Below are 15952 nucleotides of genomic sequence, written 5' to 3' on the forward strand. Positions count from 1 at the left end.
GAAATTGATTCATAAATAGCTCTGCAATAGGATCAGGATAGTTTGGAGCTAATAGCTCCCTTATATCAAGGCTTTATGTAAACTGTTAGTGATGGATTTTAATGGGATGAAATGACCAAGGCCCTATTCTAGGGCTATCAATAAATACTTTTACAAAAGGGGAGAATATATATGAGATGCGGCTTCCTTTTGAATAGCATTTAATAGTTGGCTCACAATGAATGACCTATTCAATTCCATTGAGTGTAGCAAGAGAAAAGAGGATAATACGTTCTGCATAACTTTTGGCAATTCTCCAAAGTCTATTTAACTAGAAATTGTATTTGCATATCTCAATCAAAATATTTTCTCTAGTTGATTTTAAAAGAGTAAGTAACTTTAGTGAATTTAGAACCCAATTTCTGAGTACAGCATTTAAGGAATTTATAGTTGAATAATTTGAGAATAAAGAATGATCTTTTGCAAACTATGGGCAAGGCACTCTGCAAACAATAGAAAGATGGCCAGAATAACATGTTTTCTACCCTCAAGGAGCTGACAATTTAGAGAAGGTGGACATAGACACAACTGATTTAATTTCAAACCAGAGTATGCTTCTTACTTTTCTTGCTCTAACTGCTCCCACCCTCATGCCTAGCATAGTTCCCTGCAAATTCACAGGCATGCAGTAACTGTTTGTGGAAAGAATAAGTACTACCATAGAGATATAAATAAAATGCTTTGGGAGGGTGACTGGGACCAAGAAGTGGTAGAAAGACTAGACTTCTAAAGATGGCAGCATATAGATGGGTGAAGTTGGCCTTGTACGTCTCTGATCACAATATCAATCATACTGCTATTGAATTACTTGCTTATGTTATTTTCTCCCATGAGGCTCCATGCTACTCAAGGGCAAGTACCATGGCTATCTTGCTTACTGCTGCCCAGCATGGTGCATAGTACATAGTAGATGATGCGTGTTTGTTAGAAGAGGGAGGGGCATCTCGAGCCAAGATGTATTTGTCAGGCAGGCTCTCCTGATATTGTAGCAAAGACAACTCAACTGTCGGCAGCTCCAGGCTCATGTCTTTACAGTTCATGATTGCAACAAAAAGATTGTCTCTTTTCCTGATATCGAAAACTCAAGGAGGGCTCTAGTTGGCCTGGCTTGGGTCATATACTGATCTTCGAACAGCTCACTGAGGCCAGGACTGAAGGAAGGATTGTGGTCAGCCCCATGTAATCTGCATAGATTAAGATGGGGAGATGTCGGACAGCCAAAGTAAAACAAACAAAATTCCCTATATATTCACAAAGAATCAGACTGAAAAATGGTCTAGAGATAGGAATAGGCACAGAACAGAAAATGATGCATGCAGTAGGATTGGAATGTGCGATGGATAAGTGGTGGGCAACTGATTAAGAATTATTACTGGAGGTATAAATTTAGATCAGAGGTATAAATTTTAGCCTTGAAGGCTAAAAAAAGAGATTTAGAGACTGTTCTGAAGACAAGTGTGATGCAATTTGACGGAAAGGGAAGGGAGTATAACCCAAGATGTGTTTAGGGCTTCTGAAGAAGCCATTTTTGGGTACCTCCCTTTTCCCATCTCTGTCTCTCCTAAGCAGAGTCATCAGTGGAACTGGGCCAAGTAGAACAAGAAGTTCAAGAGACTCTTCTGCACCCACTTCATGTCAAGGAGGATGCCTGGGCGTGGGAAACATGCTGGCTATTGTATCTTCAGGACTGAGATCCTGGCATGAATAAGTCATAGCCTCTGCCTTTAAGGAGCTTACAGTTGGGGAGAATTGGTCTGGGACAAGGTACTATAAAACTGTACATATAGGCCGGGCATGGTGGCTCGTGCCTATAATCCCAGTACTTTGGGAGGCTGAGGCAGGAAGATCATTTGAGGCCAGGAGTTCAAGACCAGCCTGAGCAACGTAGTAAGACCCCATCTCTAAAAAAATAGAACAATTAGCCAGATATGGTGGCATGCCTGTAGTCCCAGATATTTGGGAGGCTGAGGCAGGAGGATCATTTGAACCCAGGAGTGTGAGGCTGCAGTGAGTTATGATGACATCACTGCACTCTAGCCCAGGCAACAGAGCAAGACCCTGTGTCAAAAAAAAAAAAAAAAAAAAAATATATATATATATATATATATATATATAAAATAAGCAGCCGGTGCAGTAGCATGCCCCTGTAGTCCCAGCTGCTGAGGGAGGCTGAGGTAGGAGGACTGCTTGAGCCTAGGAATTTGAGGCCAGCCTGGGCAACATAGCAAGACCCCCATCTCTAAACATAAAAATAAAGAAAATTAAAACTATTTGGATATGATTTGGCAATTATAATAGAAAACATGACATTTTATTCCTAGCAAGGCATCAGGGAAGGCTTCAGAGAATATGTAACATGTGAGTTATCCTTCTATTAGGAAATGATTGTGCTCAGGACACAAACCCTTTTAAGGGCAATCACAGATTCTTCCTGGTCCAGCCTTGTCATGTTTAGGAAGTGAGACTTGGAAATTCCACTCTTCTGGATTTCTGTGTTCTGTTACCTGAAATTCAGCCTCTCTACAACTCACTCAGGTAACAAACAATTTACTAGTAATGATGTACTAGCAGCAGCAGTAGCAGTTCACAGCAGTGAACATTTTTTTATCCCTCCATTTATTTTTTTTCTCTGTCTTTTTTTTTATTTCAGCATATTATGGGGGTACAAAAGTTTACGTTACATATATTGCCCTTGCCCCTCTCCCCTGCTGAATCAGAGCTTCAAGCGTGTCCATCCCCTAGATGGTGCGCATTGCACTCATTATGGATGTGTACATCCATCCCCTCCCCCCCCACATCTGCCCAACACCTGATTAATGTTATTCCTAAATGTGCTCTTAGGTGATGATCAGTGAAACCAATTTGATGGTGAGTACATGTGGTGCTTATTTTGCCATTCTTGGGATACTTCACTTATTAGAATGGGTTCCAGCTCTATCCAGGAAAATACAAGAGGACAGCAGTGAACATTTATTGAGCCCTTAACTGCACACTAAGCACTGTGTTGAGATCTTTAGATATAATTTCCAATTTTATTCCCATTTTACTGAAAGAAAATTGAGGCTCAGATCAGTTAGATGGCTTGCCTTGGGGACATGCACAAGGAAACCGGGAAACTGGGAGTGTCCACTCAACTGCAATGTCCATGTTCTCCACTGCTACACTCTGCTGCCTCACTCCCCTCTCCTTCCTCGTTCCAAATTGGTTGCAGTCCCCATCTCCAGTACAGTTAGCTCCATGCGGCCAGACGAGGTCATTTACAGTATTGTGCTGGTACTGCAGAAATGGTGCTTGAGCTCTGACTCGAGGCCCTGGGGTGTAGAAAAAGGACACTAAACCCCTGGGTGAGTTCTCAAACATCAGTACATGTAAGAATCACCAGCAAGGTTATCTAAAAATGCAGATTCCTGGGCCCCACCATTATAGAGTCTGATTTTTAGGTCTGAGTAAGGCCTTGGAATCTGCATTTGAACAAATACCCAATCACCACCATCACCAGTGATTCTGATGTCAGTGCTCCACATTCGAGGAGCATTGCCTAGGCAGGGGTGTGCGTGTGTGTGTACACGTGTACATGCCCACATGCTCTAGTTCCAGGGTGGTTTTAGTAAAGCTCCATGGAGGGCAGCTATGGATGTGCATTGCACGTAAACTACTTAAAAACAGCTGTATCCAGACTTTCATTGTCTTTAACAGATTTCATCATGTGAGCCCAAGCTTTAGAGTGACCAGATACCCGTTACAAAGGATCGTCTTTCTATGAAAACTTCTGCTCAGCATATTAAAAAAAAAAAAAAAAAAAATTGGCAGAAAGTCATTTGTCTACTTTTCTGGACCTGGGAACAGCACTAGGCCTTTCCCCAAATATAATCCCTGAGCATTTGGAGGCTGAGAATCCTCCCTGCCCGCGGCCTCCTGGGACCCCGCATGGCCTGCCTGCCGGCCAGAGGCACTGAGCATCCCCGTGCTGCAATGTGGGAAAGATGGTCTCTGTCCTTGAGGTCTTAGGGTCTGCTGGGGGGACGGAACAGACCCATGTGAAAGAGTCAGGCACACACTTATAACAAAAATAAACCAGACGCAAAGCCACGCAGCAGGGAGAAGCCAAGTGCAGACGTAACTTGGGACTCAAGGTCCTACACTGAGCCAAAGAGAAACAGGAAGAAATTGAACTTAAGGTGCTCAGTGAACCACCAGAAAAGCCTTCCTAGAGGAGGTAAGAGTCGCTCAGCTATTCATGCACTCACTCATTCGCCGACCCTCTTTTAGACTTAGCGGCAGATGCTGACAGGTCGTTGATGCTGTTTCCTACCTGGGAGCCCAGCAGCCCCAGCGGTTGCCTTCAGGAGGAACAAATGTGCACTGGGGTTGGAATGACATGGGTGCACTGAAGAACACACAGCACGTGACATAGTCCAGGTGGGGAGTCAGGGAAGTTCTCCTAAAGAAAGTGCTGTTTACATCAGATTCCTGAAGGCAGCCTCACCCCTTCCTTTAGGGGGCTGGTGCACGAGTACAAAGGAGGCCCCAGCCTGCTGGCTACCCGCGTTCCCCTCCCTTCCTGGCTTGTGTGCCAGTGGGTGGACACCTCAGGCCCCAAGGTCAAACTCTGCCCACATACCACCACCACCGCTTCCCTGCCCTGGCCAGGCTGTAGGCCTCGGGGTCATGATCTACCCTCAGGAAGACGATCCAGATAAATGGCCCTTGCAGGGCAGAAGTGGGCTTGGGCCGTTTGGGCCAGGGATTTGGGAGGCCTGAGTATACAGAGGTGAGTGATCTAGAAGTGGGTGCACAGCCAGGGGTGGATGTGTCCCCTCTATCCTGCAGGCAGATGAGGGCCAGTGTGGGGCCTTCTAAAGCATGGGGCACAGGCCAGGATTCTGACTGCCTAAAGAAAAGTAAGAGTCAGATGAATAAAAAGCTTGGGGCCAGGTTTGGTGGCTCACGCCAATAGTCCCAGCACTTTGGGAGACTGAGGCAAGAGAATTGCTTAAGCCCAGGAGTTCAAGATCAGCCTGGGCAGCAAAGTAAGAACCCGTTTCTTAAAAAAAAAAAAAAAAAAAAGCTGGCGTATTTACAGGGAAGACTTCCCATAGAAGGAACAACCAATACAAGATCCCCAAGATGGAGAGGGCACAGCAAGACATAGTGGACCAGGGAAAGGCCATTCTTAGAGGTACAAGAACATTCCTTCCAAACTGAGCTAGTGTGACGCCAATAAGGTATTTGATGTGAGAAGAGAGAGCAAGCTGTTCTGTTTGGCTAGGCCTAAAAGTACTGAGAAAAGCAAAAGAAAGAAAAAAAGAAATATTTGGAGAGGGGAGATTGTGGAGGAGTTGTGGACGTGGACCAGGGGTCAAGGTTATCCGGGTGAGCCCAGAGCCTTCCGGGAGAGGCTTTTATTTGGCTGGGAGCCAGACTCCTTCCTTGCTCCGTGCTGTCTACTGCAATAAGGCAGAATAATCCGCCACAGTTAGCCCCTTTCTGCTCTAGAAGCACTCCCTGTGCCTGAGCCGTAGCACTTCATACAGTTTTCGTGGTTTTCTGTGTGATTTCAGTGTTCCTAAATTCCTTCTTGACTAGCAACGCATTCCATTTTCCACTTAGTAAATACGACCACCTTTTATGCTTTGGTCAACAATTTTGACATTCGTCACTGAATTTTCATTCCCTCTTTGTGTCATTTATTGTTTTATAATTAGCAATGACACTTTCACTATTTAATGACTATACAACTATGAATACATTAGTGCCTAATAAGCATTGTCCCTGAAGTTCGTAAGCAGATGTTGGGGGGCGGGTGTGTGTTTATGGTAACAGTGCTTACATAATCTCAGCAGCCAGGGGCCCTGGGGACTTACACTGGGCGATGGAACAGTTGGATTAAATTAGGTTTCCATGTGAAATATGGTATCGCTATTTTTTTCCTAGCATTGTGGGAAAGTGTATGGAAAATGATGTGACTGATAGGAAATAAATCTGGATGCACGAACCAAGTGGTGGTCTCTGCCTGCTCTGAGCAGCAGGCCTGTGCAGGGGCAGGTGAGTTAACCCTTTCCAGTCATTGGACTAGGAAGTCACTGCCTGGTCCTGAAAGAACAGTGACTTTCCAGAGACTCCGATTTGCCGTCAACAGGAAAGGAGCCAAAGCCCTGGAAAGAATGTAGCCAGAGGCCTGGACAACTAATGAGTTGGGTGACTTTGAGAAACTGTTTTAATTTTTCAGGATCTCCTTGTTATTTGTGAGAAAAAGGACTTGAATTTCCAACTCAAACAGTCAACAGGGTTATGATTCTAAGTGTTTGCTGATGACTTCCGACCGTAGGACAGGGCTCATCCAAAGCCAATCAGACTAAAGGAAGAATTTGGATGGAAGTACCAGCAACATTCAGTCTCTATTGGCAAAACAATTTCTCGTGAGCCAGGGTTTCAGAAATGTCACCAGGAACAGGACAAAACAGACAGTAAGGCATTTTTCATAGCCACAGGAGAGGGTCTGTCTGGGAATCCCAGAGAGTTCCTGAGATGACCTGGGCCAGGGCTTGTCCCACGATCTGATTCCCGATCTGTTCTCCTGATGACACCTGAGGGCCCAGCAAAGTCCAGAGCAGGTGGAGAGCAGAGGCGCATGCTGGAAGCCTGCTGGGCTCAGGGGTGGCAGGTGGCCCATCACGTTTTACGTCAGCCTATTGCGGAAGGGAAGAGGCAGGTTACTCCAGTGTTCCTGGCTGGGACGAGAGTATGAATCCTGTTTTATCACTAAAACTCCCTGTTGCTACTATTTCCCTATTTGTTTCTGTGTAGGGATAGGAATGAGGTATGAGCAACCTTTCGTTGAAAAACAGTCCTTTTCATTCTGTATTTTTCATTTCTTCAGTCATGTTTTGGTTCTCTTCTTAGTATCTACTCCTTTTATTCCAGCTCTGTCTTCAAATGTGCAGCCCCAAATTGAGTACTTGGGAGAACCCACCCAGAGCCAAGTTTAAAGAAACTGTCCTTTTCATTAGATGAGAGAGCACGTCACTGGGAGTCCTAGTTTTGACACCAACAAGAACTGTGACCTCAGAAAGCCACTTCTCTTATGAGCCATAGATTCTTGATCTGGAAAAATGGGGTTGGACTGCCCTCTGTGGTTGCTGCCAGCACTAAATGCCATTGATTCTTACCATTTTGTTGACTCATGGGCAGCATGACGCCGACCTTGAACTCATTGCCTGCACTTGTTGTGGGTCACCATGAATTCTCTGTTCAGGCCTCATACTCACTCAGGCCAGGAAAAAGAGTTGCTGCCCAGGTCTCAGCACTGTTGCTGAACCACGTGTAGCTAATAGGGCCATGTGGGGTCAAGACCGAGACCTTGGTCTGTTAACAACTGAGCTTACTGATCCAGATATCAGCCAAGATGGAGAAAGTAGCTTAAATGAACACCAGTGTCCAAGCCCCAACATAAAGGCAGCAGCAAAACTGTCTTAGGGATGAGGCATCTTACGGATTTAGAGGCTGCATATCATAAGGGGCTGGGTACAGATGTGGATTATTATTAAATATTATACTCCAGTCTATGTAGTGGAAAAAAACAAACCACATTAGAATAACTTTATGCCCAGAGCTGCAGAGCATTAGAGTTCATGTATACTCATTAGGCATTTAGCGAGTGGTTAATAGTGAAACCTCTGGAGCTGACACCCTAAGCTCAAATCCAGGCTTTGGCACCTATTGGTTGAGGACTTTAGGCAAGTCTCTGAGGATGACAACAGTCCCTGACTCTTAGGACCACTGTGAGAGATAAATGAAGTAAGATAGATAAAGTGCTTAGAATGATTCCTGGTGGATAATTAGTGCTCTATAAGTACTTGTTCTTCTCATATTGTCATTTGAGGAGCATAGTAGATAATATTTTATAAAAGCTTACTCAACATTATTTTATTTTTTTTACTTGATATTGTATATTTTACTACTTGATAAATTAATTTATGGACTAAGTGCATTGATTTCATCTAATTTTGATGTCCATTGGTCAAATATATTTCAATCAAAATTATCCTGAGGCTTTATTTTCGTATAGTCTTACAGACTTGTTTAGATCAAGAGGGATTTTGTGAATTACTCTTTTCAGCCTCCTTATTTTAAACATGAAGAGATACAAAGAGATTAAGTGACTTCCCCAGAATCCCTTTTCAAAGCAATGATGGAGCTAGGGTTTCACTTCAGGTCTTTCAGCTCGGTCCTTCATTTCCCAATACCAAATTGATGTAAAAAAAAAAAAAGTTTTCTGGTGGAAAAAATCGTTACCAAGCTTCCAGGACACAGTCTCAGTGAATGCCTCTCTCTGAGTTTTCCAGGTGAGCTCCTGGGTGACGTGGCTCATCCTCACGGCCGGCTCCATGGAGGAGAAGCGGGAAGTCTTCTCACACTTGGTGCATGTGGCCAAATGCTGCTGGAACATGGGCAACTACAACACTGTCATGGAGTTCTTGGCCGGCCTCAGGTATGGTCAGTGGGGAATACAGTTACGTTGGCACAGCGTCCTCTTACCAGCTGGATGGCACTGAATGAATTTGCCCAGGCAGCCACTTTTGCCCAAGCCAGGCAATTGGTAGTAATTATTGTGGGAAATATATTACCCTCTTCCAGTGCCACAAGCCCCATCCCTCAAAGACATTGCAGAATTCAGCCCCTGTAGGCCACTCATGATCCTACTTTGCTGTGTCTGCTCTGTCCCATGCTCTTGGCCACACTGAGTAAAGTTACCTGGTTGCATAACCCCATCAGCCCCATAACCGGCCCCTCTATTCCCTTTCCTGCCCCATAAACCCCACTGTTGTCTGTCCCTTCCCAGCTCTGCCTTATGAAATTGCTCCAGCACCATCAGCTCTTGACCACCGACTGCCCTGAGAACTAACAGTGGCTAACACTGACCACAGACATCCAATAATAGTAGCTCATCATTATCCAACACTTGCTATATTTCAAGCATTGGACTAAGCACGTTCCCTGCGTTATAGCTTTTAATTCTCACAACAGTTTTTTTGAGGTAGATACTGTTATTATTCTGACATTATACAAAAGAAGAAGCTGAAGTTAAGAGGAGTTAAGTCATTCCCCCAAGGTCACCTGGCTTGGCTGGGAATGCAGGCAGCCTTGATTTCAGAGCCCGTGATCTTGACCGCTAGGGTGTCCTGCTCTTATGCCTTCTCCATCAGGCGAATAACAAAATCACCACCTGTCAGTCCAGTCTCCCACCTTATCCTTTCAGCCTCAGTGCCCTGGCACAAAGTAACTGCTCTCACTCCTGCAAGAGGCAGCGTGGTGTGAGTTGTCACGCCAGAAAGCAGGGAATCAAATCCTGGCTCCCCCACGGAATAGCTATGTGATCTGGGCAAGTTATTTGACCTCATTGAGCCTCAGTTTCTTTGTCTATAAAATGGGGATGATACTAAAAAGCACTTACCTCCTTATGTAGGATTCAGTGAAATAATATAAAGTGTTCAGTGTATGTGTCTGGCATGTAGTAAGGCTTCATAAAGAGAAGCTATTGTTGTTGTGACTGTTTCCTGAGATTCACCATCCCGGTGAGGGTGTGCACTGTAAGTGAATTTTACTTTATAGCATTATCAAGATTTTTCTTTGATTCTCCAGGTCCCTACATACGGATTCTGGGTTGGGGAAGGAGATGAAAATTCCCAGAGTTAGAATGTTTTGTGTGTTTTGAACCTTCCTGAGAATAAACTCAAATGATCATATCATTGACATTTGCAATAGTCATGCAAATGCACCAGGCACGGCTCAACAGAAGCACAAAATAGAAAAAATACTTGGAGAACAGGAGGCCAAATCCAGATGATTTTGATTCTTTTATTGATAAATTTTCTGCAAAGAACCTGTGTTATATTTCTTTTAAGAAAAGAATGATCATATTATAAGTAATTCCATCTTAATAATGCTTTTCATTCTGTGTTTGCATGGCAAGTTGGTGCTAGCTGTTGGCTGAGGACCTCACTTTCTGTCCCCATGGACATGACTGTCCTCACATCATGGTGGCCGGCTCCTTCCAAAGTGAACAATCCAAAAGAACTAGGCAGAAGCTGCAATGCCTCTTATGCGCAAGCCTCAGAAATCACACACTGTCACTTCTGCCATATGGCATTAGATCACTAGAGGACGTCTTGGAGGCTGGCTGCCACATACCATGTACTAGATCATCTTGATACAAGGATGGCCTCAGAATGACCCTGGAGGCCTAGGGTGAATGTGACTTTCTGATCCAACTTAGTTTGAATTAAAAATCCAAGAAGGCCATAGAGCCAGGTGATTTTCTTCAAAGAGGAATAACCTCAAACCAGGCTAGACCTCAACACTGATCCCTGTGCATTTTGCCTTACACTCCAGACCCACTGCCACCTAGTTTGATGCTGCTATATTTGGCTTAAAACTAAACTGATCTTTACAGACAGATGGGCAAAAGTGCCAGGTATAATAGTTCTTTTGTTAGAACAATGTATACAGGAGTTAAGTTGCCAGATGTTCTTATCATGGAATGATTGTAGAGGCAGAGTTATGTTTTATCTTTTTTAAGCAATTGGATGGGAAGAGGGAGCAAACATCCTTGCTGTTAAATGACTTTAGTTTTCCATAGACATTGTACATTTTGCCTCCTCTAACTAAATTCCCAGGTCTTTAAAGGAAACAATGAGAAGTACAAAGATTTGCATGATGTCTACTCAGTCATGGAATCAATTTAAAATAATCCAAATGAACAGCAGTAGGAAAATAGTTCAAGGGAATAAGATGATGCATCTAGATAATGGAATGTAACTTAGCCATCAAAAATAATGTTTTATGAAAAAAATCTTATATCACTGGTAACATATGATAAGTAAAACTGTCTGGGAACAAGCTATCTTTACATAATAACCTCAGCAATATTTATATACCCAGACAGATAGGAAAAGAATAAATAATGGAAGGAAATATACCTAATGTTGTCTGTGTATTCTGGTAGAATTGTGAGTGGGTGATTTTTCTATATTTTTGGTATTTTCTAGATTTTCTATAATGTGTATCTAGTACCTTTGTAATCAGAAAAAGAAATAAAAGTTTTTAAAATACCATCAATTTTCAATTTAACAAAAAATAATTGATCTTTGCTGAGGTTTGTGCTTTGCCCCTAAGCAAACCATGGCTACTCCATTACTCACACAAAGAGAGATGATTAAATAATAAGAACCATGTCTCATTCATTCATTTGCTTCATTTATTTATACCTCTGCTTCATTCCCCACAAAAGGATTCTCACTGCCTTAGAAGAATCCAGTTGTAGGATAAGCTGGACTTAGTGGGGTGAAATCAGAAAATGATTTTATTTTTCTGATTTCACTGCCTTTCAAACCCATCTAACTGGCATTCCCTCCCCTGACCCTGGATTGTACCTTGGGAGATCCTGTAACTTTTTCAGCCACCTTTGTGGTTAACAAGAAGTCTCATTCTGCTATAATCATGCACATGAATAAATCTTAGAAACATAAGGCTGTGTGAAAAATAAGCAAGTCATGTAAGAGTATCTACTGTGTGATACTATTTATATAAAATTTTAAAATACACAAGTAATTCTATAACTTTCTTAGCAAGGTAGGGGGTGTGTTGGAAAAGTACACAGAATTGTAAGGGGAAGAGTCCCTTTGGGTGAGGGAAAAATAGGAAATATGCTCATGGAGGAATCCACTGGGGCCTCAACCATATTGTTGGTTTTTTTTTTTAACTGAGAGGTTGGCACATGGTTGTTTGTCATGCTGTACTTCTTAATGTCTCTGTATGTCTTTTTTATTTTTATTTTTATTTTTTTTATTTTGAGATAGAGTCTTGCTCTGTCACCCTGGCTAGAGTGCAGTGGCATCATCATAGCTCACTGCAACCTCAAACTCCTGGGCTCAAGCGATCCTCCTGCCTCAGCCTCCCTGAGTAGCTGGGACTACAGGTGCGCGCCACCACACCTGGCTAATTTTTCTATTTTTTGTAGAGATGGGGTCTTCCTCTTGCTCAGGCTGGTCTCGAACTCCTGAGCTGAAGCAATCCTCTTGCCTCACCCTCCCAGAGTGCTAGGATTATAAGCATGAGCCGCCACGCCTGGCCTGGATATCTTGTATATTACACCATGAGTTTTTAATCCAGTCTGATCTAAATCAAAATTTTAATCTCTCACTCAATTTATAGCTTCTTCCCTTCCCCAAATTTCATACCCCAACACTCTCTGAAACTTGCAGTAGGGTGGGAAGATAGAGTTTATCTCTTTTCTCCCTCTTCTCTCTGACACAGAGTCTCTGCAGAAAAAGTAGATGGGGAGGAGAGGGGAAGAGAAGGGGGTCAGAGAGCACAGGGCTTCCCTGACTGGGGTAGCTGTGATTCGGCCTTGGTGCACGCACAGAGATCCACGTGGGGTGCTCTTAAGTTTTCTTCCGTGTTACTCCCTCTAATTTCCCCATCCCCCTCACCCACCCACACACCATTTCCTGGCAAAATGCAGGGCACCTGCTAGCTTACCACTCAGGCCTCACTGCCCAGGGACTAGTCCTGGAGGTCCTGCCCTCACAGGCTCTTTCTGCTAGGGTCCCCTTGTTTGGCAGGTGGACCCTCCAAGATAGCTCAGGTTGGACCTCTTTCCCCAGTGTCCGCTCCTGCCTCGCAGGAAACACTGAGCACCTTGTCCTCCCAGCTCTGTAAGCACAGGACACATCCGCCGGACTTCTCTCTCCCTTTGCCATCGGGCAGCTCCAGCCAGCCTCTCATTTTTAGGCGAGAGTCACACACCAGCCGGGGGGGATCCACAGACTGCCCAGGACACAGGTCAACGTCTCCATGGAGCTCACTTAACATTCCCTGCACTTGGTGTGATTTTCCTCCTTCTCACATGTAGCCCTCCCACAACTCTCTCCAAAGAAATATCCCTGACCATTCTGCTCAGATCCATTCCTCTGCCTGGGCCCAAAGAGAGTGGGAGACTATTGTGGGCAGAACCCACAGTTCGGGGGCACCCCCTGGTGAAAACCTGACACCTCTCTTTAGAGCTGGGGTACAATGTCACCTATTATCCTTGGCAGCAGTTTCAGAGTAGGAAACATCCCATTTAACATCCTGTTATGCAAATAATACTTTAAAACCAAGGCCCCCAAAAGGGGCTGGTGGCTTAATGTCAAAGCTTGATTCAGTAAAAAGCAATTCTACAAAAAGGCCGAAACAACAGGCTTCATGTATATCACTGAGGGACTGACTTAATCCAAGGATAATATTTAAAAGATCAAGAGGAGTGGATGGGCCAGGTTTCCGCACGCAGTCCTCCGTAAATACCTGTACAAGCGTATTAGCCACTCTGTTTCTCTCCTGGCCGCAGCTGCCAGAAAAGCTCCAACCTGCCTTCAGTGCCCAGCTTCCCCAATTGACTCATCCCATATGCCCGTTTTTATCTGTTATCTGTCCTAGTTAACTTGGTGTTTCAGTCTACAAAAGTAATATTCATATTATGTTGGGAAGTAGGTGGAGCTAGGGACACTAAATAAATATTAACAAGTAAAGAAGACTTAGAATGTAAAAAGTATGAATCTGTATGGAATTTAGGCTATTTACTGTAAACTATATTATTTCTCCTTCAGTCTAAAAAAATGTCATTTACTTGCAATAGGTCAAGAAAAGTTTTAAAAATGTGGCAGTTTATGGACCAGTCTGACATCGAGACCATGAGGAGCCTGAAGGACGCCATGGCTCAGCACGAGTCTTCCTGCGAGTACCGGAAGGTGGTCACTCGGGCCCTGCACATCCCCGGCTGCAAGGTGGTTCCGTTCTGCGGGGTGTTTCTGAAGGAGCTCTGTGAGGTCCTCGATGGAGCCTCTGGCCTCATGAAGCTGTGTCCACGGTACAATTCCCAGGAAGAGACTTTAGAGGTGAGGCCTTCCAGAACCATCGTGATCTGACGTCATGGTAGCCACCTGTCTCCTCAGGCCCTGTCAGTGCTCACTCAAGCAAGAAGAGATCACTTATGGAACCCAGGGCTAATCATTGTTATGTTGTTTCTGGGTAGCAAAGAAGTCCTTGAATGTTCTGGAGAAAAGAATGCCAACTGGCATTGTTTAGGGCTTAATCCTGTTGAGTTAGGCTTAATGTATTAGGTTTAGTGTGTAAGTACAAGTGGAAAAGGAGGCTGTTTCCTGATTGTTTTCAAAATATCGACAGGTTTGTGGTATTGGGTGGGAATGTCTGGATGCAGAGGAAAAAGAAAGTTGGGAGCGTTAACTTTTCCACATCGGTGGAAAAAAGAAGGGGGAGTCAACTCTGCCTTCTTTCCAGCCTTTGTGGGAAGATGCTGGGGAAGCTGGTGCCTTCCCGAAAGACAAGCTCCAAGCTCTTGTGCACAGGCGCCTCGGTTCCTCCGGGCCCACTGCTTCCCATTCCTGACTCCCAGGGCAGAGAGAATGGTGTGACCTTTGACTCAGGGCATATGCACTGAGAGAAGGGGCACTGAGAAACTGGAAGGAAAAGATAAGGAATCCTCCCTCTAAGGTGTTTAAAAATGAAAGAAGGGACTAAAATGGAAAGAGCTTTATGGAGACTTTGAGGAGTCCCTTATCTGGAAGTCCCAAACCCAAATCTAGGGTCATTCTTACTGTGGTGACAGAATCCACCACTAACCTCTCTCTCTCTCTCTCACACACACACACACACACTCACTCACTCACGGACACCCCCTCACTGTGGGAGGCGGAAGACTCTCCTCAAACTTCAGCCTCTTCTGTGTCACCCAGGAACAAAGGCATCACCTGTTATCAGGAAGACCTGAGAGCCCCTGACAGACACAGGCCACACCACCAGCATCTCTCTGGTTTATGAGCTGGGATTAAAGGGCAAGAAATGGAGGACAAAAGCTTAAGGGAAGCCTCTCAGGCCACGCCCAGCCTAGCTCCCTCAAGCCTTAGGAAGAGGGAGCCTGCAGCCATTGGCCCAGCTCGTACCTCTGGTGGGAGAAGCTTCTGCTGTCTGGTACAGACAGTAAGAGCTTAAAAACCACCAAGAAGCCAAACTTCACCTTTACTCAGCATTTGCCTGGGGCCCTAGTCCTTTGAACTGGTCCCATTGAATAGTACACTTTGGTCATGGTTTTTCTCAGTTCTCACCACAAGGATAAAATAACCCTGCCCTTCCTCCGAAAAATGGCTACTCTTCTCCTCAGGGAGCCCTGAAATAATATTGCTTTTTGTGTTTTAAATTTGGAGTGGAGTGTTGATTCCTAGAGGGATTAAAGTTGTCTCAGTGGAAACAAGGGTGAGTTTTGATATTTCATGTGGTGAAATGAAAAAAAAAAAACAATGTTTTTCCTGGAGGTTCTTGTTTTCTTTTCAATAAAATAGGCACAAAAGCCATTATTTATTACTGTTATGATTTCATGGCCCTCGCCAAGTAGGTTATGCAGACGTATTAAGCTGCAATAGCACATTCTCGATATATTTGTCTATAGTTTGTCGCAGATTACAGTGGACAAGATAATTTCTTACAACGAGTGGGACAAAATGGCTTAAAGAATTCGGAGAAGGAGTCCACCGTCAACAGCATCTTCCAGATCATCAGGAGCTGCAGCCGGAGCCTGGAGACAGAGGAGGAGGACAGCCCCAGTGAAGGGAGCAGCTCCAGGAAAAATTCCTTGAAGGATAAAACCCGATGGCAGTAAGTTTTACATATTAGCTCATTTCTTCTTTTTTCCTTTTGGTAAGTCTTTTTCCTACTGGTAAGTCTTTTTAGTTTCAGATGGGCATGTAATAAAAACCTGCCACTTTTATCTGTAAGCCATGCTCCTTTATCTCCTAACTTTATTAATTCTGAGTTAGAATTTACCTTTCTCATGTTGCTTCTCTGTTCGAAAATTACTGTT

General features: G+C 44.2%; 1 protein-coding gene across 1 annotated transcript in view; it reads left to right on the top strand.

The window, feature by feature from the left end:
* PLCE1 (phospholipase C epsilon 1) overlaps nt 1-15952 on the top strand; it is a 252787-nt gene that overhangs the window by 158951 nt on the left and 77884 nt on the right. Inside the window, exons 4-6 of the mRNA XM_069460026.1 lie at nt 8385-8530; nt 13715-13973; nt 15542-15747. Of these exons, the coding sequence (XP_069316127.1) occupies nt 8385-8530; nt 13715-13973; nt 15542-15747 (611 nt within the window). The remainder of the gene's footprint in view (nt 1-8384; nt 8531-13714; nt 13974-15541; nt 15748-15952) is intronic.

This window comes from Eulemur rufifrons, chromosome 28 (assembly GCF_041146395.1).
Source record: "Eulemur rufifrons isolate Redbay chromosome 28, OSU_ERuf_1, whole genome shotgun sequence".
NCBI classification, from domain to species: domain Eukaryota; kingdom Metazoa; phylum Chordata; class Mammalia; order Primates; family Lemuridae; genus Eulemur; species Eulemur rufifrons.